The following is a 26,354-nucleotide window of genomic DNA, read 5'->3' on the forward strand; positions in this document are numbered from 1 at the left end:
CCACAAAATCAATGGGCAGAGGCACAAAGACAAATTACAGCTCTCATGGACATGAGAGCCATTCAACTGGTACCTACTCGAGAGCAAGTCCAAGGATTTTACTCAAGACTCTTTCTAGTTCCCAGAAAGGACAATGCTTGGAGACCAATTCTGGACCTTTCAATTTTAAACACCTTCTTACAAGTACCCAAATTCAAGATGCTAACACTACAGCAGCAGCTTCCCATGTTGGGCAAGAAAGCATGGCTAGTAACGTTGGACCTCAAGGAGGCATACCTGCATGTCCCTGTCAGACAAAGTTGCAGAAGATACCTCCGTTTCATTGCAGGTTCAACCCATTACCAGTTCTCTGCACTGCCCTTTGGCTTATCTACTGCACCCAGGGTCTTCACAAAATGCCTGGCACCAGTAATTGCATACTGCAGACAAAGCGGAATTCAAATATATCCATACCTGGACGACTGCCTCATCCAAGCAGAAAGCAAGGACATCCTCTTACAACATCTGGCTTTTGTAAAACATCTAAGTTGCCTGGGGTACACAGTAAACGAAAAGAAATCAAAACTAGTACTCTCTCAAAATATGACATTCCTGGGTGCCAGCTTGAATACAACGGCCCAGAAGGCTTATCTGATGCCAGACAAACAACTACAACTGACTCAATATTTCAAAACAATGGCAACAAAGACCCAACTACCTGCAAGAAAAATGCTGCAGGCCTTGGGCTTCATGGCATCTTGCATACTACTAATACCATTTGCAAAGCTGCATACGAGGAAATTACAGTGGTACCTAAAAAGCATATGGTCTCAACACAGCCACAGCTTGGACACAATGATATCTCTCATTCCCTGCCTACAACAGGAGTTTCTATGGTGGTCACTGGCATGTCACCTCAACAAGGGTTAGTCTTTCACCTTGCCCCCAGCCAGGCAAACTATGACAACAGATGCATTGGACTACACCTAGGGGGCACACATGGCAGGACAGTGTGTTCAAGGCGTATGGTCTGCAGATCAAAGGAATCTGCACATCAATCAAAAAGAGATGCTAGCTGTACAGAATGCTCTGACAGCCTTCAAGAATCTATTACATCCAGGACAACTTACAATAAGGACAGACAACACCACAGTAATGTGGTACATAAACAAGGGGGTACACACTCCTATCCTCTATGCAGGCAAGCAATTAACTTGTGGAACACAGCTCTGGCTTACCAAGTTCACTTACAAGCTCAATTCCTGCCAGGACAAAAGAACACATTGGCAGACTATCTCAGCAGAAACATCATGGACCCCACGAGTGGAAACTGGATCCACAAGTATTTGCAATGATAACTCAAAAATGGGGCCTTCCAGACATAGACCCGTTTGCCAGTCCTCAAAACTATCAACTAGCAAAAAATTTTGTACAAGGACACTTCATCATCAAGCTTGGAAAGTGGACGCACTCTCATTCAGCTGGAAAAACCTGACCGTATATGCCTTCCCTCCATTGCCTCTCCTCACAAAGGTGCTTCTGAAAGTCAGAAAGGAGAGACCACGACTGATACTCACAGCCCCAGGCAGGCCACACCAGCACTGGTACCCACTATTGAGGAATATGGCCCAGGGCCCACCTTGGATTTTACCACAAACTGCCCATTTGCTCACACAGCAAAACAATCTGATTCTTCACAGCCAGCTAAAAACCTTAAATCTGGCAGCATGGAAAATCACCTAAACATCCAGCCAGCTCCTCTTTTCCAAGCAGTTATGGCTGTTATTCTGGAAGCTAGGAGGCCCAGCACCAGGAAGGCCTATGCGAACAAATGGAAAAGGTTTTGTGCTTGGAACCAAACTAAAGGCCAAAACACACTTCAGCCTCACCTGCCTCAGATTCTACAGTATTTAACTGAGATGTTGCACAAAAGACTTTCTTTTTCTTCCATTAAAATCCATGAATCAGCTATTTCAGCCCACTACAACACAGAACCATCCTTATTTTTGTATCCACTTCTAAGGTAGTTCCTCAGAGGGGCAAAAATTTAGGCCCCCCAGGAGAGCACCTGCACCAACATGGGACCTCAATTTTGTTCTGGAAAAACTTACGCTACCTCCCTTTGAACCAGCTTTCTCTGCAGATCTACAGTTCCTATCATGGAAGACTGCCCTGCTGCTAGCAATAACTTCAGCTAGAAGAGTCTCAGAGCTGCAGGCACTAATGGCAGTGGAACCTTTCCTCATTTTCCATCAAGACAGAGTTTCTCTATGAACTCACCCTTCCTTCATGCCTAAGGTGGTTTCCAGTGCGTCTTTAAATCAAACAATTCACTTACCCACCTTCTTCCCAAACCCACAGAACAAAGGAGAAAGACTCCTGCATTGCTTGGACATTCACAGGCAACTTCGCTACTACTTGGATAAAACTAAGGTTTTCAGAAAATCTGACCAGCTCTTTGTATTCTATATCACAGCTTCACAAGGGAAGGCTATATCAAAACAAACCATTTCCAAATGGATAGGACATTGCATTCGTTTTTGCTATACCCATTATGGAAAACCAGTTCCTGCTACCATTAGGCCCCACTCTATCAGGGCAACAGCTACATCTACAGCCTTCCTCAGGGGGGTATCAACCAAGGAGATTTTTGAAGCTGCAACTTGGAGTTCAGTACACACTTTTACCAAACACTATCACTTACCAATTTACTCTAAGACTAGGGCTGGCTTCGCCACTGCAGTTCTGCAGGGCCTTCTAGCCTCCTCTAACCCTCTAACTCTTCCACCCATCCATAGCTTTGGGATTCTACCCACGTGTGATAACTGCAGCAGGGTAACACGATCAACATCGTACAGTTTTGTACCTACCATAAATGTAGATGTTTGAGTGTACACCCTGCTGCAGTCCATCCCCTCTGATCTAACTGGCTAAATCTATACAATACCTTCCTGATGTATTTGCTTATAGCTGGAGGGATTTTGTGTTTGTGCAAAAAATTACTTTATTTGGTAGTAATTACTAACCACCTTTATGGGGGCACCTGACATCTGGGGCAAGAAAAACTGAAGATGGCGTTTAATGCATTATTTATACCCCTGGCGCACTGACGTCAGGGAAGAAGCGACAGCAACCGACGCCGGACCAAGACTTTGGAATTCCGGCCGACTGCGAGACCACCTGACGACAGGATAACCCAAGTGTGATGACTGCAGCAGGGTGTACACTCGAACATCTACATTTATGGTAGGTACAAAACTGTACTTTTTCTCTACTGCATGTTCAGCTAGTCCGTTTGACTGTGGGTATTCTGGATTAATAGTAATATGTACAAAGTCCCCATTCTTTTGCATATTTCTGAAACAACTGACTTGAAAATTGGGTATCATTGTAAAAAATAATTGTGTGGACTTCCATGGACTGAGAAATGACATTTCAACTTGGTGGTAATAGCAGTGGACGTTAGGTAGTAAATCTATCTCAAATCAGTTTGAATGTCTACCAACACTAATGTTGATTGTTCCACTCAGATATGTCCATGGCTACTGTTGACCATGTTAGTTCAGGATCTTGACTTGGCTGAAGTGGTTCTTTTTCCCAATGTGGTTTAGTACTGAAGAAAGTACGTTATCAATCTTCTTTTGCTAGAGAAGACCAAAATACTAGTACTCTCTCCCTTCTTTTGGTAGATTTGGAACCTGGGTGATGATGCAAAAATCTGTATATATTTACGTTATAAGGAAGCAGGAACAACAATTTTAGGACCTTTGAAAATAATGCCATCTTGCATCAGTATCGCATCTCTAAAGAAAACAAGTTGCACTTCAGGTGGTACATTAGATTGCTTTGGTGACCATCCAACTTTAATAACGTAGTTGAGCTTTTCAAAACTGGATCAGTCTTTGTATGATCTTTCAGCTCATCAAGTCTCGTGGTAGAAAAATTACGTACTCCCGTGACACTGAAGTCGGTGTCTTCTGCATTAAGCTGTTCCGTTGTATTTTTGGGTGATTTGTATAAGGTAAAGTCCACGGTGGTACAGCGGTATCGTTGTTGCCTCACAGCAAGAGGTTCTCCCGTTCGATTCTTGGCTGGAGTGCGGGGAGTGCCTTCTGTGTGGAGTCTGCATGTCCTCCCCACGGTTGGGTGGGTGTTCGAAAGACGAGTAAAAGGGCTGTCCTTTGTTGAAGGTTGAATGAGCTGGCACCTCTGCATTCGTCAAATCTACTACCAGTCATTAGTGGACCAGAGTTTCGCTGTGGCTACCCCTAACCTGGAAAAGCCGAAAAACAACAACATCATCAGCCAGATAAAGAAGTTTGCCTTTTGTATAGACCATTTTGAAGTTGTACTTTTGCAATCTGAGCATCATTCTTTTGTAATCTCGCTGGAGCTGAATGCATAGGCTTCTTTGAAATAGTGACTAGAGATTGGTGATCAGTTTCGATCTGAATAGCTCGACCATAAATATAATCATGAAACTTTGAACATGCAAATACTATCGCCAAAAGTTCTTTTTCAGTTTGACTATGTTGCATTTCAGTTTGGGAAAGAGTTCTAGATACATAGGCTACTGGTCTGGCCTCTTAAAATTTTTGGTCTTGGCACAGTTATTCAAGCATCACAGGAAAGATTTACTGTTTTTTGATATCATAGTATCTTAATGTAGGTAGGGTGGCACTTTTCTGCTCAAGGTGTTAAAGTGCTGTACCAACCAAGACAGTATAACATTTCTGCACGTCGTCTCGCTGCCATCTCGCTGAAGTCTGGTATAACTTCCTAAATAGTTGACCATACCAGGAAAACGTAGTGTTTGAACATTCTTGAGATGCCGGCTCCAGATAATGGCTGCTTGCTTGGATGTGTCTGGTCGCAAGCCAGTGCTAGTAAATAAATGACCTATATATGTAACTTCTGGTAGTCTGAATTTGCACTTCAGAGGATTGAGCTTCAGGTTAACTTCACGTGCTCTCTCTAGTACTTTCCTCAGGTTTCTGTCATGCTCTGCTTCACCATTGCCTCCAACCAGTAAATTATCTACCATTACGGCACAAACATAGTCTGAAAAAATTTGCTTCATTGCATGCTGAAAGACTTCACTTGGAGAATTTATTCCAAATAGCATCCTGAGGAATCTATCTTTCAAATGGGGTACTGGAAGTAGTCTGTAGTGAAGATTTGCGATCAAGCATCCCTTGTCAAAATGAACTTTTTGCATCCAAGACAGAAAAAAGTGGCATTTGGTAGTAGGGCTGCAACTTCCTTAATGGTATGCATAGGATGATGCAGTCTTTTTAATGCTTTGTTCAAATCTCTTAGGTCAATGCATATTCTGATTTCGTCTGAGCCTTTTTTGTGGGCTGCTACCATGGACGACACCCATTCAGTAGGTTCTGTAACTGGACAAATTACACCTTGCTGCACCATTTTATCCAACTGAGCTTTGACTTTATTCTGCATAGCTTTTGGAACTTTTCTTGCCGGTCTGACCACTGGATTAATCTCTTGGTCTAACTTCTTAGAGTACACAGCTGGAAGTATGCCTAACTTATCAAAAACGTCAGCATACTCTGAGAAAATAGGTTAAGTAAAATTGGAACTAGGCTATGTGCTTATATTATAAACTTCTTTGGTAAAGGAAAGCAAATTCATTCTTAAGCTTTCTGAGACCCAATAATGACTGCACAGGTCTTCTGACTGCATAGAATATTAAGTTGTTGCAGTTCCTAGCCAAATATGAAAGCAGTACTGAGCCTTCAGTTTGAATCTCCTCACCTGCATAAGTAACAAGTCTTGCACAACTTGCCACATTAAGTTGCTCACCACCAGCTCTCACCTTGGCAAATGTGTCTGCTGACATAACATTACACTTTGAACCAGTGTCTGCTTTGAGCTCAGTGGATTTACCATTGATCTTGACAGTACAAAACACTGTTCTTTGCCAACAAATTTAGTGCATCCGCTTTTTCCCCAATTACTGGTACACCTTCTACGTAGAAACACTTTGTTTTTTGCCAACAAATTTAGTGCATCAGCTTTTTCCCCAATTACTGGTACACCTTCTACGTAGAAAGTGGACTTGCAGCTTTCTATATGATCAACTTGCTTTTTTAAGTGAACCTTTAACTGTGTGAAGTTTACTTGATTTGCAAAACTTTAGGAAATGGTTCCGTTTTTTACACTTGTGGTATTGCTGACCAAATCCTAAGCACTTCTCTTTTAGACTCATGATTGGCACCACAATTTTGACAGGTAACAATAAAGCTTGATTTGGGTTTTGCTAACTCGCCCTTGTACTGCATTAAGCATGTCCTTCTCACTGAACTAGTCTTAGAACTTGCTGAAAAACTATAGGTTTTACCTGCTGCACTTGCAGGGGTTACAGCTGCCATGTGCTTAAGCCTACTCCTACTAGCCATGTGTTGGATGCTGTCTGTTTGCTCTGGAGCCTACTGAAACCATGCTCTTATCGCTTGCAAGTATATTTGTGTGCCTTTCTTTAACTTCATGGATTTGACCAATCTCAATAGCTTTGCCCAGCGTTAAATCACGGTCACGAAGCAAAATCTTTCTTGCTGCAGCACTGTTAATACCGCACACAAGCCTGTTTTTTAACTCCACCTACACATTTTAGCTTAGTTTCTCAGGTCAGTAATATAAGCTGGAAAAGTTTCTCCTGGTTTTTGATCTCTTGTGTAAAACAAATGCCTCCCTAACGTAACATTTGTTTGGGAATTGCACATTTCCCTGAATTTGCGTTTCTGGGTCTACCCTTGATTCGGCCTGTACAATGTGATTTTCCCCTTTCTCCTTTGTATATTGCTGGTACATACACAAATGAACGCTGTCTTTCAGTGGCCTCTGACCCAGCTAGGTTTAGCAAAATGAATGCCCAGGTGCGTGCATCTTTGTCAGAATAAGCTGCTTGTATAAAAATGTCGTACTCTTGCTCAAATACTCTCCAATTCTCTGCGGTATTCTGATAAATAGAAGTGGACCTGGTCTGCAAAATGCCTTTGCCATATTAACACATACCAGTGAAGGCTTTTGCACGTGTCTACGTGCACACTCAGACGTATGCCTGAAATTTATGGCAGTGTTTGTAACTATGCCCAGTAGTACAGCAAACCTCTGAATAACTGAACTTTGTGAAGTAAGTCTCCTGGGCACAAGAATATTCTTAAAATCACAGTACTGTAAGAAATCATCTCAGTGTAAGAAACCTTTCAAAATTACTGCACTGTGCAAATAAACCAGGCAGAAGAAGCTCAGAATAGAGAACATTTCAAAGTAACTGCACTTTGCAAATAAACAGTAAACAGCACACTGAAACTGTCCCAAAATGGCTGTACTTTGCTAAATAACTCTGTACAGTGCAAGAAACACTCTGTAATGGTGGCTCTCTGCAAATGGGCACACCCAGCACAATTAACTTTTCGAAATGGCTTGACTGCACTTTATGAAATAGTTGCACTTTGACATAAACTGTTCAGAATAAATGCACCGTGATAAACGCACACTGTAAGTACTTTTACACACTTGGAGATACTTCGAATAACTCTAGTTATGCCCTGAATAGCTTCAATGCATGCGAAGCAGTAGTTTATGCCAAAACAGTATCTTGCCAAAAAACCTGCAGTCACTTTGCTTTATTTATGCTTAATGTGCCTATTGCCCTTTATTGCATTCGTTTTGATCAATCTTTTTTCGGGCCCATTATATTTTTCTTGTGCTAGTTTTACTCTAAACATGTGTTTTAGTGCTTTGAATGAGCTTGCATCCTTGCTTGCATTTTGCCCAGCTTGCTTGCCTTCAGTCATGGCTCTGTGTTGCTGCTTGCAGTGAGAAGATGTGGTGAGAGGATGCAAGAATAAAATTGATTTAGAGGGGCCACCTGGGGTTTCATACCACCCTGTTAATTTCGAAGAAAGTCTTGTATTTTCCAGAAAAAATGGAGCAGTTTGAGAGTAAAAAGTTGTGTCTTGCCATAACTCTGTATCTGTGTTGTCTTCCTTCATTCCTCCTCATGATAGGGTCTCTGATCCGACCCTCTTATCTGGCTCAGCCACATACTACAGACTTGGGTCTGACTGTCAAAGCTCCTCCCTCCTACCCATAATGCCCTCTATCCACCGAAGTACGTCAGATAGTTTGCTGATTCCAAACGTTCAGCATCCACGTTAAAGGAACAGCAGAAGAGTCTCCGACATTTTACATGAGAGTTCCTTCATCATCCAGTTCCTGTAGAAGAGGAAGGCAGGGAGGTGGTTGAGTGGAAAAAGTGAGGAGGAATTAAGGAAGACAACACAGATGCCAAGTTATAGTAAAACATAACTTTTTAATCTGATGTTGGCGTCTTCATTTCTCCTCACCATAGGGTCAGAGTCCCCAGATACTTAAATCCTGGGTGGCCCTCATGGAAGGATATGGCTGAGCACCATTGAACCAAAGGAGGCCCTGCTCCTGGATATGACATTCAACTTGTAATGCGATACAAAGGTATGATTGTTAGACCATGACGCTGACACACACGTCATCAGTGAAAGTTCTAGAATAGGCTGTAGAAGTAGCCATAGGAGGTTTAGGTAATTCCAGTCCCTTGAATGAATATATGTACGAAATGCAGTCAGATATCCATTCTGCCAAGGTAATTTTTGCTACCACTGTCCAAGCCTATTAGAGGAGAAAGCTGCTAAAAGCTGATAAGATTTTCTTTGTCGGGTGGTTCTGTGTAGGTAAAATCGAAGTGGTCTATGAACATCTAGAAAGTGGAGAATGTACTCTCCTTTGTTAGAGAAATTGGGAAAGAAAACTGGTAATTGGATAGATTGATCTTGGTAGCAGCTGTGGGCATAAGACTGACTGGTGTGTAATGACACTCTTTCATAAAGGCAATGTAAGCGGTGGTACAGCGGTAAGCGTTGTTGCCTCACAGCAAGAGGTTCTTCTGTTAGTCACGGCTGGAGTGCCTTCTGTGTGGAGTCTGCATGTCCTCCCTGCGGTTGATTGGCCTCCGAAAGACACGTGTGAATGGGTGTGCCTTCGCTTAAGATTGTGCGTCGGGCTGGCAACTCGGCACCATAAAAAAAATCTACTGCCAATCATTAACGGACTCCTGTTCTCCTGTGGCGACCCATAACCGGGAAAAGCCGAAAAGACAAGCAAACAATGTAAGGAGACTTGGAAGATAAGGCTTGTAATTCTGAAAGCCTCTTAGCAGAGGTTAAAGCCACCAAGAGGACTGTTTTCCATGACAGAAACTTCATATCGCAACTAGCTGCTAGTTCGAAAGGTCCCTGGGTTAAAGCCTGTAACTCGAGAGTGAAGTCCCAAGGGGGGGGATGTATCCTTAATTGGGGGCCTTAAGAAAATGCCTTTCATGAAAGATTTGGAAAGTCTAATAGTGAACAGAGAACAAGATTGACTTGCTGTATAAAAATTGGAAATGGCAGCTAAGTGTAATTTTGATAGCGGAGAAACTAGACCTTCATTGTAAAGGGTGCAGAGAAAAAGCAAAACATCTGAAACTGGTTCTGAGAAAGTCAGTTTTCCTGCTCGTGGCCCAAATAAAATATCTCTTCCATTTGCTGCTGTAGTTTTTTGTGCAAGCCTTCTGCGAAGCTAGAAGAATTTTCTGGATTGGGGACGTAAGCCTGGATTGCCACACTAGAGTTGGAAATAAAGAAACGGAGTGGTTAATTTGAGGTGTTGGAGGTTTGGATGCTGCAACCCTGATTGGGTGAGAGAGGAGATCCTGATTTGGCTCCAGAATCCAAGGAGGATATTTCGGATGAGACCATAGAAAGGGGAATCGTACCTGACGAGGCCAGAAGGGGGCAATGAGGATGACTGAGCTCCTCAGCCTGCTTGCCTGTCACAAAAACTTCGGGATGAGTAGAAAAGGAGGATAAGCATACAAGAGACCCAGGGCCAGTCGTGGACTACTGCATCCCTCATGGACTAACCCAGAGGAGTGATCTGCGTGAAGAACCGGCTGTATTTGAGTGGAAACGCAAATGGGTCACAGTAAGGTTGACCCCAATGCCTGAAGATCTTGTTCGCCACTGACCTGAGGGACCACTTGTGTGGAACCAGGAGCAATATGCTGAGTCTTTCTGCCAGATCGTTGGTTTTACCCAGGATGTGCATTGCAACTAGAAGGTGGTTTTCACCCATTCCTACACCCTCATGGCCTCCCTGCACAAGGGGTACGAACGGGTTCCTCCTTGTTTGCTGATGTACCATACAACAGCCAGTGTTGTCGGTGTATTGCAATAGTCCCCAAGGGAGAATGTCCTGAAAGGCTTGCAACATTAGGAGGACTACTCTTATCTCTAGGACATTGATATGCAGTCTGGTGTTGGTGGGGGGCCACGTGCCTTGGACTGTTTTCCCATTGTAATGCCCCCCCCAAACTGGGAAGCATCCGTGGCCACTGTGGCTATAAGGGGGGCTGTTCAAGAAAGGTCTGCTCTGATTCTGTCCACCAACTGAGGTGACACCTGTAGATGAGTCAACCTGATGTGAAGGGACAATGGCTGACAAAGGATGGACCTTTGTGTTGCTGATGTCCATTGAAGAACCCGTATGAAAAACTTGGTTAGAGGGACAACAGAATGGCTGCAGACATTGGCCCTAGGGTCTGCAGAATCAAACTAGCTGAGCAAATCTGTTGGGGTAACAGTTTTACTGTACCTGATTTCTCAAGATGGTTACCCTGTGAGAAGGAAGAGGAGCTATCTGATCCCTTGTATTGAGTTGCCTACCTATGAATTCCAGGTTCTTTAGTGGAGTCAGATTGGATTTGCTTATGTTTATAGTGATGTCCAGAGAGTAACTGGATTAAGTAATCCTTGGCTTCGATTGGCTCCTGCCCACCCTCACGAGGCGTCAGCTAACAGTCCAAATACAGAAACACCTGGAATTCCCTGAGCCTCAAGTGAGTTGTTGCAACAGTCATGCATTTGGTAAACATCTGGGGGGCTGTGGTGAGCCCAATGGGCAGTGCTCTGAATTGGTAACTATCATCTCCCAGCCAGAAGCGCAGATATCTCCTGGAGCTCCTGTTTATTTTGATGTGATAGTACACGTCCTTGATCTGTTGAGCACATCCAGTCGTCATTGTGCAACAGCGGCAGAATGTACTGTACCGTAACCATTTGGAACCTCAGCTTCTGTACATATTTATTTAGTTTCCTTAGATCCAGAATGGTTTTTGGGTCCCCTGTCTTTTTGGCACCAGAAAGAAGCAGGAGTAGGTTTCAAATCCTCCTTGTTCTGTACGGACCTCTTGGATGACTTTTTTTTTTTTTGCAACAGTTGTTGAATTTCCTGTGCTGCCTGTTCCATTTAACTTGGTAGCATGTCTGGAAGGGTTTGGAGTTTGGGGGCAGAAGAGAAAAGGGAGTGTTGTAACCTCTGGATATAATGCCGAGTACCCAATAGTTTTGAGTCAGATGTGTCCAGGCTTCTGGGTGCAAAGCTAGTTGGCCCCTGACTGCCTCCAGAGATGCAGTCGGGCAGTGCTTCAGGAGCACTAGTAGGGCTTATCAAGAGGAGGCTCCCTAAAGCACTGGTTCTGTGAACTCTTTCTGCCTCTAGGGTGGCATCTACCATCGAACCCTCCCGCTCTGCACCTAGTTCCCCGCGTGGGTCCTGGAATGGCCCTTTGGATTTACGAGACCACCTCATCTTACCTCCATGTTGATTCCTGGAGAAGGACCTCTGGGGGTAGAAAATTTGATTTCAACAGCAGAGAGGTTTTTTTTCCATCCTTTTCGCTGCTGGTAAGTGTGTCTTGAGCCAATGGCCCAAAAAGGGAAGAGGCATCATAAGGGGCATTAATTAATGCCTGAAAGGGCTCTGCAAAGCCACATAGCCTCATCCATGCATGCCTCTGTAGGAAGACACCTGAAATGGCTGCTCGCAAGGCGCCTTCAGTGGCGTGTGAGATTAACCTCATAGAATCGATGGACAAAAGAGTGGTCAGCTTGAGAGAAACTTTCTTAAATTCCTCTGCAGGTGTGGACTCTGAGAGAAGCTGAAAGTTCCTTGATTTAGCGCTCTCTCTCTAGCCAAGTAAAGTGAGCCAAATAATTCAGCGATCACAGCGCAAAGGTGGCAGAGGTGTAGATGTTCTTCCCCAATCTGTCCAGCACTCGACTCCTTGTTAGGTGGATGGACATTGGCAGTTTCTTGTGTCTGTTCCTTCTTTGTGGCTGCTGCCACCACAATGGCATCTGCTACGGGACCCTTACTCCAGTGCTTTGTCTGTAGGGGGTAACAAACTGATTGGGTAATTTGGGTATGGGCTCGATGGTGTCTTGATTCCTTCCACATTAGGCGAGACTAAATCCACCAGGGGATCTGCTGGGGGGGGGGGGGTGAGGGACACTCAAGATGTAGATGCACCTAAAAGTTGAAAACTGCGAGGATTTGGAACAAATCTACCTCAAGCTTGAGAGAGTGTAATACACATCTGGTTTGCTGAAGCTGCAAAGGAGATCTGAGGTGCTTGGGTGGATACAGGGCATTATGGGCTGGAGGGAGGAGCTAGAGTCGGATCCAAGTCTGTGGCATGTGACCATGCCACATCGGAGGGTCAGATCCAAGACCCTATTGTAAGGAGAAATGAAGAAGACAACATCAGATGTATGTCTAATGAAGTACATTTACATAAAAAAAAAAAAAAAAAAAAAAAAAAAAAAAATTTTTTTTTTTTACTATTCTGAACTGTTCTCCAGTTGACATGAGCCTTGATTCATGGCATTATTGATCCTTATGTAATAAGGTACTCTAAACCCACTTTCTTGAGGATATCCCACAAAGGTTTCAATGCTACGTGATTAACTTGTGAGATGGCCCTAATTTGTTCAGAATTTTGCTCCATTCTGCTTAAAACTGGAAATTTATTTTGAAAAGTTCTGAGTTAGTATTAACAAATGCCCCTAAGTTGGGGCAACAGTTTTTGCTGCGTTACTCTGGAGGTAAAAGTGAAGAGGTATAGGGTGTGTCTGTTCCCTCACTCCATATTAAGTGGGAGGATTCATCTTGGTTAATCAGTCATTTGTGTGGATTGAAGAAGTTGTCCTATATGTATTGATTTTTTGATGCACGGTAGATAGTGGTAAAAGGTCTCCTTTTTCAATTACTGCTTAAGCCAGTAAGGCAGTAACACCAGAAATCTATAATTTTGTAATAGTATGGTAACATTCTTTAAACTGACAAATCGGGCATGTACTTCATTATGTAAGTAATGAAAACGATTACTGAGAAGCAATTGGTGTTATAATTGTAATGTCCTTGTTATCAGAACTGTTGGCAAAGCATTTAGTGCATGTGTGCACACAGCATACATATATAAAAAATGGATCGTTGATGCGGAATAGTAACAGATTTGTGTAATGAGTATAATATGAAAAGCAAGAAATGGCATCTGTTCAGTATCTGTATAAATTAACCAGTAGTTTTTTTTTACATGTTGTCTATTGAGTGTTGAGTGGGGTTTTTAGAGTGATATTTGTTACTGAAGAGTGCAGCAGACTTTGAAAATCGAGGGAAGAATGTCCGAGGAGACTGTAGCAAATAGTTTTGAAAACCTGGCTTTATGATCGCTAAATAATGGATATACTAGAAGTAAATCATGGCTAAAAATACTCCGTTTTGTGTGTACAGTCTTCAAAATGGTACTGTAGGACCTTGTATTGTCTAACTTTGCTTTCCTTAATGTGCAGATTTATGCAAAATGTAATCCTGATTTATTGTGAACGGTACTGTCATGGGTAGAAGGGCTTCATATTGACTTTAGCAATTTTTTTCCTTTGCAAACACAAATTGGCCCTGGGTGTATTGGGGGAGGGGGCTTAACCCAACACGCCTTCTCTAACTTACATTGGTGTACTCCAGCTTGCACAAAGTAGGGGCAGGGTCCCAAGTGTATAAATTCTCTTTTTTGATTTGCAGTTGCAGTAGGTACTTAACCCAGTGACACTAGTGTTTTTTTTCTTTCTTTCCAAAAATCCCGTGGAGAAATAGAATTAGCTAGTGCCACCAACTTTGCAAGGTAGGCAGAAGTCTGGTGGTAAAGATATGATGTATAGCTTGACCGACTTGTAAAGGAAGAAGTAATCTAATTTGGAATGATAGGTTATAGCTGCTGGACCTGTGATATTTTGGCCAGTAATGTAGGCTGCTAGCGGCATCCTGCTGTCTCTAATGCCTTTGTTTTTTCCCCATGTATGTCTGCCTGTTCCCACTATGAAAGCTTGACACAAGAACAGGCTGTAGTACATCTTTTAGGGCCACTTTTGGACTAATGCATTTGCAGTCCTGTAAACTTTTTTTGTTTTTATTGCACAATTCGCTTATTACATTTTGTTCAAATTTGGTGAATTTATTTTTGCTGTCTTCATTTTTTTTGTCCTGTTAGTGTACCTGTGGGAGGCCAATATCTGCAGCTGATGGACACATTTAATAGTCTTTGTTTTTTGGGGTTGGGCTGTGATGCACTTTGCTCACTGTGCACTGAATTCAGTGATGCAACCAGAATGAGAAGGAAGAGCCCTACAGACATAGATGATAGACTGAGGTATGTATGATTTTTGATGATGGTAAATCTTCAGAAACTGAACCAAGAACAAACCTTTAGGCTTAATCATGACGAGTCTTACTAAATTCTCTAAGAATTTTCTCTCTCAAAAGCCATGCTGCATTGTAGCTGTGGATGCATCCTAGTATTCCTGACAGCAGCCTTTACTGTTGCAGATTGTCTGCAATACTGGTTTTGGGCAAACTGGCATTTGCCAAACCAGTGTGGGTTTTGGTGGAGGTGTACCAGCAGTCGTCTTGGTGGGTGCTGGCATGTCAGGGATAATAGAGGTCTTCTATAGTGTTATCAGAGCTGTTGCTGTCAGTGACGTATACTTTGATAATACTGCTGCTGGTTTCTTGGGTGTTTTGGTTTCTAATCTTGTAGTGTACAATGTAATGATAGTAATGCTTTATTATTCATAGTGCCAAATGTCCCTGTAAACTGTAATTGCAGTTGATGACTTATTTAAGAATGTGTTCAAAATATTGATTTTAATCCAGGTGAACTGTGGCAATATTGGTCAGTTCTGGAAATTTAAGGATTTAATTTCTAGATTTTTTAAACCTTTTGAAGATTGATTCAGCAATTAAAGCATCCTTCCTTCCTACAAAGTTATCCATGCTACTGTTTTTCACTGCCTTCTAAACTTTAGCCATAAAATTCTTTCTTTTGGTCTCCTAATTAAAGTAGAATCTCTTTTATAATTGTATTAGAGCTTGGGAAGATTGGCTTTCCAGATTTAGAAACTTGCATGACTTCAGTTTAAGTAATTTTGCATCAGTCTGATCTGTTTTATGTACTCATTAGGAATGGCACTCGTGTTATTTTTAATTTTAGATTCAACATAGTTCGTTAAATTAATAACATTTTTATTGGTTAACTTTTTTTACCGTTTGCCATACCTACCCTCCACCCTATTATCTAAATATTTTAAAATCCTTTGAAATTACTTTTTTTCACTAAAATTTCAGATCTTTTCCAATTATACTTTGGGACTCCTGAATGGTGCTATTGGAAGTAAAGGGTATAAGTGTGGATTTGCTTTTTGATTCAGTGGCTGTCTGCAATAACTAAAATTCAGTCTAAACAGAAGTTTACATTGAATAAACTGGTTAGGTATGCATGAAAAGGTGCACGATTTGATACAGTAAAAAGTTAATGAAATTGCATATGTATATAAACCTTGCTTAGATATTCTGCAGTGTATTTTAGGGTACAATTATTGGGACTAAAATTGTTTCCCATTTTGAAAAATTATAATTAGTGTTAAAATCAGTAGTAGCAGCAGTATTCTCACATTTTTGGCAGCATTGCCACCTTTTCAGATGTTCAAAAATGGGACATTTTTATAGGAATAAGAGGTTTTGCAATACCGACCTTACCCAAAACCAGTATAAAGAGCTGGACGTCGATTATCTACTAAAATAGCTCACTGTTGTAGAATGTCATTTGCCTTTTTTTTTTTTTTTTTTTTTTTAATGCATTACGTAACTGCCCATTTAGGGACTCTCTTGCATAAACAGAGATGGGTGGTAATCCTAGTTTTTGGAGAATGGTTTACCTGGTGATTTCTACTTGGACTGTTTAGTACTCATAAAATCCATGAAATGTTTAGTGACCGAGTTGACTAGGAACACTTTTATATATGTGAAAGTATACAAATATTAGCAATTTAGATGTGCTGGACAAACATTCTAATTACATTAATTATTTTGCAGTGAATTCATTTTTAATATATAATGTTTCAGTCCATGTGTGATTAAAAAATAACATAACCCATTGTACAGGAATTTGATTAATTGTGACAAGGCAAATTATTTTCTGTAATTGGAACAGTTCTGTCGCCTCTTATGTGGAGTTTTTAAATTTGTTAGACACCATATGACTTGAAATAAACATTTGTCTGGCAGAGTTTGTCCATCAGTTGGTATGTTTTTAGAGAATTATGAGAGAAACTCTTATTTAACAGAGTTATTTTGCTGCCATCCAAGGTGTTAAAACATGAAAAACAGTGCAACATGAAGCTAGCTTTGTCTTTTTTGTATAGGCGAATCATGGGTTGATATCTTTACTGTGTTAAAATAACTTTTGTTTGATCTGCATTATTACTAGTTAACATATGACTTGCTGTATATTTTGATAAGTGTATTTTGTGCTTGTCTTGTTTTAATGTAATAAAACAGTATTCCTGCTTTAGGGAGTGTGTTCTTTAGTGTAATGGTTATCTTGTTGCAGCTAATGTGGTTGTCCTTGACAGTGTTTTATTCTTTTATTTGCAGACTATGAGAAGACACCGAAATGAAGTGACAGTCGAATTACGGAAGGTAGTTAAAACAGTGGTTGATTTCGGAGTGTCGCACTTTTGTACACATCACATTTTTTGTACAGTATTTCTATTTAGTTGAAGTTCCTTCAGATACAGTATTCTACCAAAATGATGGTAGAATTGAATGTAATTGAACACTTAAGCAAATTCAATTATGAAGTGTTAAAAAAAAAAAAAAAAAAAAAAGGCAAACTATGACAAGTGTTTAACACAATTACCTGAATGATGAGAATGGGCATTGTCTTAGTTCTGTAATGAGAGTATTGCACATACTCCATTTTTCTCACAACTTTACCGTTTTATTTCCTTCCAAATATTCCCTTTACGTTCTGCTTAAAAGTGGATGGAATTTGTGGAGAGTATTGTATGACGGTGTTAAGGAATAAGAAAATTGTTTTACTTAAGAGCTGGCGTTCTTCATGGTCTTTCTTGGTGGCGTTGGAGGTTATATTTATTTTTTGTTCTGTGTGTTGGACCAAGAGTTTTTTTTGGGAGCTTTTTTAAGGCGAGGGATGTCCAGTCCGTGTCTTAAGTAGTTGGTAAAAGCTTATCCTTTTTGAAGGAAGGAGTTTCTAAATTGTGAAATTCTGATGCAATTTGGATTTTTATTTTAGCAGGATAAATTATTTGTTTGATCCCATTTTGTTTGAATGTTTTCACAAGAGGTCAACATTTCCCTCTCTTCTAAGGTTTTAGCAGAGTTATTAGCAAATATTATGATGTTCTGATCATATTTTAATGGAGCTTTTTCCCCAAGCTGTTTTAAGAATCAAGGCTTTATCAAAGAAATAAAGGAATTTTATTACTGTAGATTTTGGAGGAGGCATGGATTTATCTGTAGTGCTGTGCTTTTTTGATGCCATAGGAAAGTCCTCCTTGCAGGTTTAATAATTTTGGAATCTAAGAAGAAAAAAAATAACTAGGTAGTCTTTAACAGAATATATTTAAGTTGTATTTCCTTTCTCTGTTTTTGAGATGGTCTGATGTTCTTCGTGTTTCACTGTTGCAGTCATTACATTTGGGTAATCCTGCTGGCAGGTTGCCCTCAGTCGGCCTGAATTCCAAAGTCTTGGGTCCTGTGTCGGCTGCTGTTGCCCCTTCCCCTGATGTCAGGTCGTCAGGGGTATAAAAGAAGCAGCCGACGCCATTTTCTTTAGTCTTTCTTGCCGTGTGGTGCCCGAGGCAGAAGCAGTTCGCAAGTGCCAGTCGGCCGACTCCTGAGATTTGTGTTCGAATTTCAAATCCGAAGTCTTCATTAAAGCTAAGTACCCCGTTGGGAAGACTTTTTTTCTTGCTCCAGACAGATGTCAAAAAAAGTTAATAATTGTATTTCTTGTGGAAAGCAAATACCTCATAAAGACTTTCATTCTTACTGTATTCCTTGTCTAGGCCCTGCCCATAACGTTTCAGGTTGTCGGTTTTGTGCTAGATTTAACCAACGCACTATTAAGCGTCGGTATGATTTTGCATTAAACTATTTTGGACGCAGGTTTAATTATCCAGAAATGTCATTGGATAGCCATCCGACTACTGGAGTTCACAAAAAATGCAAAGAAAAAGATGGACAACCGAGGCCCAAAACCGACGACAAAGCTTCTCCTAAGCCAGTCGCAGGCTCTCAGTGATGCGCTTTCGCAGCCCCTGATGCCCGCTACTTTAGAGTCGCAGGCCGCTACCGACTCCCACGTGGAGTTGGCGATGCCGCTGTACTCAAGGTATTGATTGGAGCCTCGACACTATTCCTTCAGATGGGTCTGGAGCCGCTGAGCAGGCACCGGCTTGTGAGGGTGTATTCAGACCTAAACATATATACATTAAACCAACTTCAGCTTCAAAGGCAAAGACTAAAGCACCTTCAAAGAAAAAAGAAACTCATGAGCCACGTGGACAGGCCTCCGTGCCCAGAAAACAGATGCTCGAAATGGCCGAAGACTTGATTACCTTGATCAGGGGTTCCCATCCCCCTCCTGATAAGAGGCCTAGGCAAGAGACAGACTATGAATCTTCAGATCAGGTTTCTGTTTCTTCTGATTCCTCTTCTGACCCGGAATATTCTATTCCCCCCTATGAGGATTCTAATGCTGAAGAATCTATTCCTTCAGCTTCTCCTCTAGAGGACAATTCTTTTGGGGAAACCTTACATACCATGAGGGAGCACTTCCACTGGGAGAGCCAAGATTTTTCAGAATCTAAAAAGAGGCTCAGGGACTTCCTTTTACTACCTCAACACAGGCCTCTAGCCATTCCACCTGTTTGACATTGTAGATGTGTTTTCAGAGTCTAGTCTGACCCCTGAACAAAGAATTGTTCTTTTCCTGAGTCAAACAGACCTCAAAGGGGCAGATCCCAGGTGCAAGGTTCATACTGATCAAAGCAATGGGGTGCTTCTACCTCCAAAAGTGGAGAAGACAAATCACAACGTTACAGGAAACAGTCCCAATGACTTCCCCCTGTCTGCACCAAGCACTTATTTCCTGGCAGCACCCTTAGGGGGAAAATTAGCACTTTTTTCCCTCAAAATTGGCACATTATAACTCAGGACAAATGGGTTCTAAATATTGTCACAAGGCTACAGGTTCCATTTCCATACCCTGCCAAAGGCAAACGGCTGGCCAAATCTACCAAAAAATCAATGGACAGAGGCACAAAAACAAGTCCCAGCCCTCATGGACATGGGGGCCATTCAACAAGTTCCAGAGCAAGAGCGGGGGGCAAGGATTTTATTCAACTGTTCTTGGTACCCAGAAAGGACAAGGCCTGGAGGCCAATACTGGACCTATCTATTGGGAACACATTCCTGGATATACCAAAATTCAAAATGTTTACTTTGCAGCAGCTTCTGCCCATGCTGGGCAAGAACGCTTGGCTTGTGACTTTAGATCTAAAAGAGGCATACCTGCATGTCCCAATCAGACAAATATGCAGAAGATACCTCAAATTCAAGGCTGGCTCAATGCATTACCAATTCTCTGCACTGCCCTTTGGCTCATCTATTGCGCCCAGGGTCTTTACAAAGTGCCTGGCACAAGTAATTGCATTTTGCAGACAAAGGAATACAAATATATCCTTACTTGGACGACTGTCTAATTCAAGCAGAGAACAAGGACATTCTACTACAGCATCTGGCATTTGTAAAAAGACTTCTAACATGCCTAGGGTACACAGTCAACGAAAATAAATCAAAACTAGTACCCTCTCGAGATAATATTCCTGTGTGCAAACTTAAATACAACTGCCAAGATGGCTTATCTCATGCCAGACAAAGGCAACTGACTGCCTATTTCAAAATGTTAGCAACAAAGGCCCAGTTATCTGCAAGAAAAATTCTGCAGGCTTTGGGCTTCATGGCATCCTGCTCCCTCAAATACCATATGCAAGGCTGCATATGAGGAAACTTCAGTGGTACCTAAAAAGTGTTTGGACTCGACATTGCCACAGCCTGGAAACTATGATTGCTCTCATTCCCTGCCTGCAACAGGAGTTTCGATGGTGGGCAAAGGCTTGTCACCAAAACAAGGGACAGCCATTCACATTATCCCCAGCCAGGCAGACACTAACAACGGATGCATCAGATTATGCCTGGGGGGCCCACATGGCAGGAAGATGCATTCAGGGCACATGGACCTCAAACCAAATGCATCTACATATCAATCAAAAAGCGATGCTAGCTGTTGAAAATGCCCTGACAGTCTTCAAGGACCTACTTCATCCAGGTCAACTACTGATAGACAACACCACCATCCTGTGGTATATAAACAAGCAGGGGGGCACACATTCTTACCCCCTTTGCAGACTGCCATGACTTTGTGGGACACAGCATTGACTTACCAAGTACATCTGCAGGCACATTTCCTGCCAGGAAAGAAAAATACTCTGGCAGACGAACTAATCAGAAACCGCATGGATCCCCACAAGTGGCAGCTGGATCCACAAGTCTTCAGCATTATAACAAGCAAATGGGGATGCCTGGACATAGATCTATTTGCCTCCCCTCACAACTACCAACTAAAAAGATTCTGCACAAGGATTTATCACAGACAAGCATGGAAAGTGGACACACCCTATCAGTATATGCCTTTCCCCCTCTGCCTCTCCTCCCCAAGGTACTCCTAAAGGTCAGATAGGAGAAGCCAAAGATGATACTGATTGCCCCAGACTAGCCCCACCAGTACTGGTACCCAATACTAAGGAGCCTGTCTCAATGCCCAGCTTGGACCTTCCCTCAAGTACTTCATCTTCTGTCCCAGCAAAACAATCAGATCCTGCACAGCCAACTCAGGACTGTAAACCTGGCAGTATGGTGGATAATGTAGTCATACAAAGCACACCTCTCAGTAAAGCTGTGATGGGATGTCATCTTGGAAGCCAGAAAGCCTAGTACTAGAAAATCTTATGCTGGAAAATGGAAGAGATTCTGTGCTTGGAATCGGGCACAAGGAACAGATATACAGCTGTGCCAAATATTCCTCAGATTTTGCAATACTTAACTGAGATGCTGGACAAAGGCTTATCTTTCTCATCTATTAAAATTCATGCCTCTACCATTTCGGCTCATTACAATGCAGAGCCACCAATCTTTTCTCATCCCTTATTAAAACAGTATCTCTGAGAAGCCAAAATTTTAAGGCCTCCAAGGAGATCACCTTCCCTGCATGGGACCTCAACTATGTCTTGGAAAATTCACCCTGCCTCCTTTTGAGCCAGCTGCTACTGCTGATATAACATTTTTATCTTGGAAAACCGCTCTGCTCCTAGCAGTAACTTCTGCAAGACGAGTTTCAGAGCTGCAGGCACTCATGGCTGTGGAACCTTTTATCATTTTTTATCCAGACAGGGTCGCCCTGAGGACTAACCCAACATTTATGGCTAAAGTAGTGTCCAGTGTGGCCCTTAAGTTGGCAGATGAATGGTTTGGTTTTTATCCAAATCCACAGAACAAGGGTGAGAGAATTGTGCATTATTTGGACATACACAGACAGCTTAGATTCTGCTTGGACAGAACCAAAGTTTTCAGGAAGACAGAGCAATTACTAGTGGCATATGCTGCAGGATCACAAGGAAAGGCCATCTCAAAGCAAACTATTTCAAAGTGGATAGGCCATTGCATTTGTTTCTGTTACTTGCACCATGGCAAGCCAGTGCCTAAGGGCATTAGGCCACATTTCACCAGAGCTGCAGCCACTTCAACAGTCTTCCTCAGGGGAGTACCAACCAAGGACAGTTTAGAGGCAGCTACTTGGAGTTCAGTGCACACCTTTACAAAGCACTATCTGCCACTCTACTCTAAATCCAGGGCAGGCTTTGCCACTGCAGTTCTGCAGGGTCTCATAGCCGCTCCTAATGCTGTTTAGCACCAGTCTCCCTACCATAGCTTTGGGAATCTATCCAAATGTAATGACTGCAACAGTGAAACACGAAGAACATAGTACAGTTGTATACACTTACCATAAATGTAGATGTTAGTGTATTCACTGTTGCAGTCCAGTTTACCCACCCACCATCCCCCTTTTCTTCTGATGGATCCTATCTTTACTTCTCTGATTATACAACCTATGTGGTGTGTTTGCTTGTAGATGAAGGTAAAGTTTATATTGCTGCATGTAATTTTATATATACTTATAAATTTTGGCGACCCTTTTAGGGGTCACCTGACATCTGGGGCAAGAAAAACTAAAAATGGCGTCAGCTGCTTTTTTTATACCCCTGACGACCTCACGTCAGGGAAGGGGTGACAGCAGCCGACGCAGGACCCAAGACTTTGGAATTCAGGCTGACTGAGGGCAACCTGCCAGCAGGATTACCCAAATGTAATTACTGCAACAGTGAATACACTCTAACATCTACATTTATGGTAAGTGTACACAACTGTACTTTTTGTTTAATAACAAAGTGTTTTGTTTTAATAAATATTCTGTTTGAGTTTCTTCCTCTTTTAATCCCCCCGTGTTATTTAGAGCATTCTTAACGTCCAATATTTTACTTTGGTGCTGTTGGAACATTTTTAAAGTTCTGAATACCATCTAATTTCAGTGATGACTCGCAAAGTAGTATTGTCACCAGCTACATATCCTTCAGAGAAGTGTCACAGTGATAATGCCTTTAGAGTTCATTTTTCTTCTAGCCAGAAAGTCTCAGAATCTGACAGGAAAAGGTTGATGAAACTTGGCAAATTTGGAGGCAAGTGAACTTACACTGTTATAAAAATAGTGTGTGAAGTAATTTTCCTTAGAAGTAAATATTGTCCTGTTTTTGATTTTGCTGCAGAGATCTAAAATGTTGCTACTTCCACTTGGCCATTTAGGCTCCACCCCCAAGTCTCTATTGATTCCATCACACAGGATTGTGATGATGTCCTTCAAGAATGCAACTGCAGTCCTGACATATGGGTTGTCCTCCCTCAGGCAGCCCTTCGGTCGGCCAGATTCCAAAGTTTGGGTCCGGCGTCGGCTGATGTCGCCTCCTCTCCGATGTCAGAGCGGCTGGGGTATAAAGGCATCCGCCGACGCCATCTTCAGTCTTTCTTGCCGTGCGGTGCCCGAAGCAGAAGCAGTTCGCAAGTGCCGGTCGGTCAGCTCCTGTGTTTTCAGTTAACCAAAGTCATCTAAAGCTAAGTACCCCGTTGGGGAACATTTTTTCTTGCCTCAGCCGATGTCAGAAAAAATTGAAAAAGTTAATTGTTTGTCTTGTGGTAAACAAATACCTCATAAGGACTTACTTACTGCCTCCCTTGCCTGGGCCCAGACCACGACGTCTCGGCCTGTGCTGCCTGTGCTTGCTTTAATAAGCACACACTCAGGCGCGGGGCAGAATTTGCCGAAGACTTTTTTGGCGACTCTTTCGCTTATATCATGCCGTCGGAACAACCGACAGCACAAACTACCAAAAAACACAAGGACCGGGACCGACATTCTCGGCCCGCGTCGTCCACTGATACCACGCCTAAGCCCTCCGCAAGTACATCGGTCCCTTCGGAAGCTGTAATTCAACCGCTCCAGGCCGACGACAATGCTTTACCGCGTTCTTCGGTCCTGGAGGTTTCACCGGTGCCGGTTGTTGATTTTCCTCCAGAAACCGAAGCTCTAGATCTACCCCGACACCATTCCTGTGGACAAAGTTACCCCTGCACGTGGGGAGGCTAGGCCTCCTGTATCCATGTCCATCAAGGCCTTTGCACGTGCTAAGGCTGCCAGCCAAGCCAAGGCCCATCCTAAGCCTACTTCTCAGGGCCCTTCTTCTGATACAGATCATGACTCTAGCTGCAGATCTAATCTCTCTTATCAGGGGTTCTCAGCCGCACCCAGACACAGGTTCTCAGCCGCCTGCAGAAAAAAGGCCTAGAACTGAACAGGCAGACACCCTCTCTTCAGATGAAGCCTCTGGAGATTCAGAGCACTCAGATACCCAAGAAGAATCCTTCCAGGCCTATGAGGACTCTGATGCTGAGGAATCAATTCCCTCTGCCTCTCCTCCAGAGGATATTTCTTTCGGTGAAGTTCTCCACTCCATGAGAGAACACTTTCAGTGGCAGGGTCAGGAATTTTCTGATTCCAGGAAAAGGCTAAGTAAGTACCTTCCTAAAGTTACCTCAGCACAGGCCTTTAGCTATTCCTCCAGTTTTGGACGTCCTGGATGATGTATTCTCTGACTCCAGTGCTTCCCCTGATTCTCTCCCTCCTGCTCCTGTCAAGCCAGACAGATATTACAGGGTCCCTGAAACTCATAAGCATCTCTTTAAGGCCCACTCTGTGGATCTAGAAACTATTTCACAGGGCCCCAAAGGAGTGGCTACTTCCTCGGCCAAAAACCCTCTGCCAGCTGACAGGGAAGCTAGGTCCCTGGAGAGATGGGGCAAAAAAGTTTATACCTCTTCCACCCTTGCCATGAGGTCACTTAACTGCCTTTTTCATATGTTTCAGTACCAGGATTACTTAATGGATGATTTGCAGAAAAAGTTATCCTCTCCTGAGCCTATAGATAGAAAGGCATTTCAGGATTTGGTTCATAATACCCAGCAGGTTAGCAGTCATTTTCTTCAGTGTGGTTATGATGCATTGGAAGCTTCATGTAGGGCAGCTATGACGGGCCGTTATACGTAGACATTCTTGGTTGAAAGAACCGCCACTGCCAGACCATGTTAAAGTAAAGCTCCTGGATGCACCTCTGGAAAAACAGAAGCTTTTTGGTGCTAATGCACAGGATGTGTTGAAGTCTATTGAGGAAAAGGCAAAATCAGTACAGACAGTCAAGGATTTCCTCCAGGTTCAGCCACCCAGATTCAGTAGGAATTGGCCTTCAAAGAATTGGTCCTTTCCAGACTCTGACAAGTTTCAAAGGGGGAAAAACAGGCGTGCTCGAGGTAGAGGACAATACCGAGGCTCCTACAGAGGCCGCCAATGGCAACCACCAAATCAGAGAAGTGGCGCAGGTAGTTCACCTGCACCACAGGGACAATCACAATGACTTAACTTTCACTCCGCCTACCAAGGCTCAAAGAGAAGCACCTCTAGGCGGAAAATTATCCTTATTCTCAAACAACTGGCACATTTTAACCAAGGACAAATGGATTCTGGACATAATAGACAAAGGTTACAGGTTCCACTTCCATACCTTACCAACGGGAGAAGGCATGCCAAACCTGCCACAAAATCAAAGGGCAGAGGCACTCATAGAAGTTTCAAAGCTGTTACAAATAAAAGCAATAGAGAAGGTTCCTCCTCAGGAACAAGGCCAGGGATTCTATTCAAGGCTGTTCCTTGTTCCAAGAAAAGAAAAACAATGGAGGCCTATACTGGACTTGTCCGTACTAAACACTTTTCTCATTGTGCCAAAATTCAAAATGCTGACGTTACAGCAACTCCTTCCCATGCTGGGCAAGGGGTCTTGGCTGGTTACTCTGGACCTCAAGGAGGCATACCTGCATGTCCCAATCACACAGTTGCAGAAGATACCTCAGATTTCTTGCAGGAACAGAGCATTATCAATTCTCAGCATTGCCGTTTGGCTTATCTACTGCGCCCAGAGTATTCACGAAATGCTTGGCATCAGTAGTTGCACATTGCAGGCTCCAGGGGATTCAAATATACCCTTACCTGGACGACTGCCTCATTCAAGCAGACAGCAAACAAACTTTGACAAAAAACTTGGATTATGTCATTCAGTTGCTACAGGCTTTGGGATACACAGTCAACATTCAAAAATCAAGACTACTGCCATCCCAAAAGATTATTTTTCTAGGAGCAAAACTGGACACAATCACAAAATCTTTCCTCACAGAGGAGAAACAAGAACATTTACCAGATTACTTCAAAAGCCTAGCAAAGCTTACCCAGCTGACCGCAAGGAAGATTCTGCAGGCCCTGGGGTTCATGGCATCTTGCATTCTTCTGATTCCTCTGGCAAGACTACACATGAGAAAGCTACAATGGTACCTAAAAAGCTTGTGGTCTCAACACAGCCACA

The 26,354-nt window shown here is 42.6% G+C and overlaps 1 protein-coding gene across 1 annotated transcript in view; it reads left to right on the forward strand.

Moving 5' to 3' along the window:
• The window catches only part of KPNA3 (karyopherin subunit alpha 3), a 1,434,883-nt gene that overhangs the window by 260,547 nt on the left and 1,147,982 nt on the right, over window positions 1-26,354 (forward strand). Inside the window, exon 2 of the mRNA XM_044072030.1 lies at window positions 16,849-16,893. Coding sequence (XP_043927965.1) covers window positions 16,849-16,893 — 45 coding nt within the window. The remainder of the gene's footprint in view (window positions 1-16,848; window positions 16,894-26,354) is intronic.

Source organism: Protopterus annectens, chromosome 5.part0 (genome assembly GCF_019279795.1).
Source record: "Protopterus annectens isolate FY-2018-M chromosome 5.part0, PAN1.0, whole genome shotgun sequence".
NCBI lineage: Eukaryota > Metazoa > Chordata > Ceratodontiformes > Protopteridae > Protopterus > Protopterus annectens.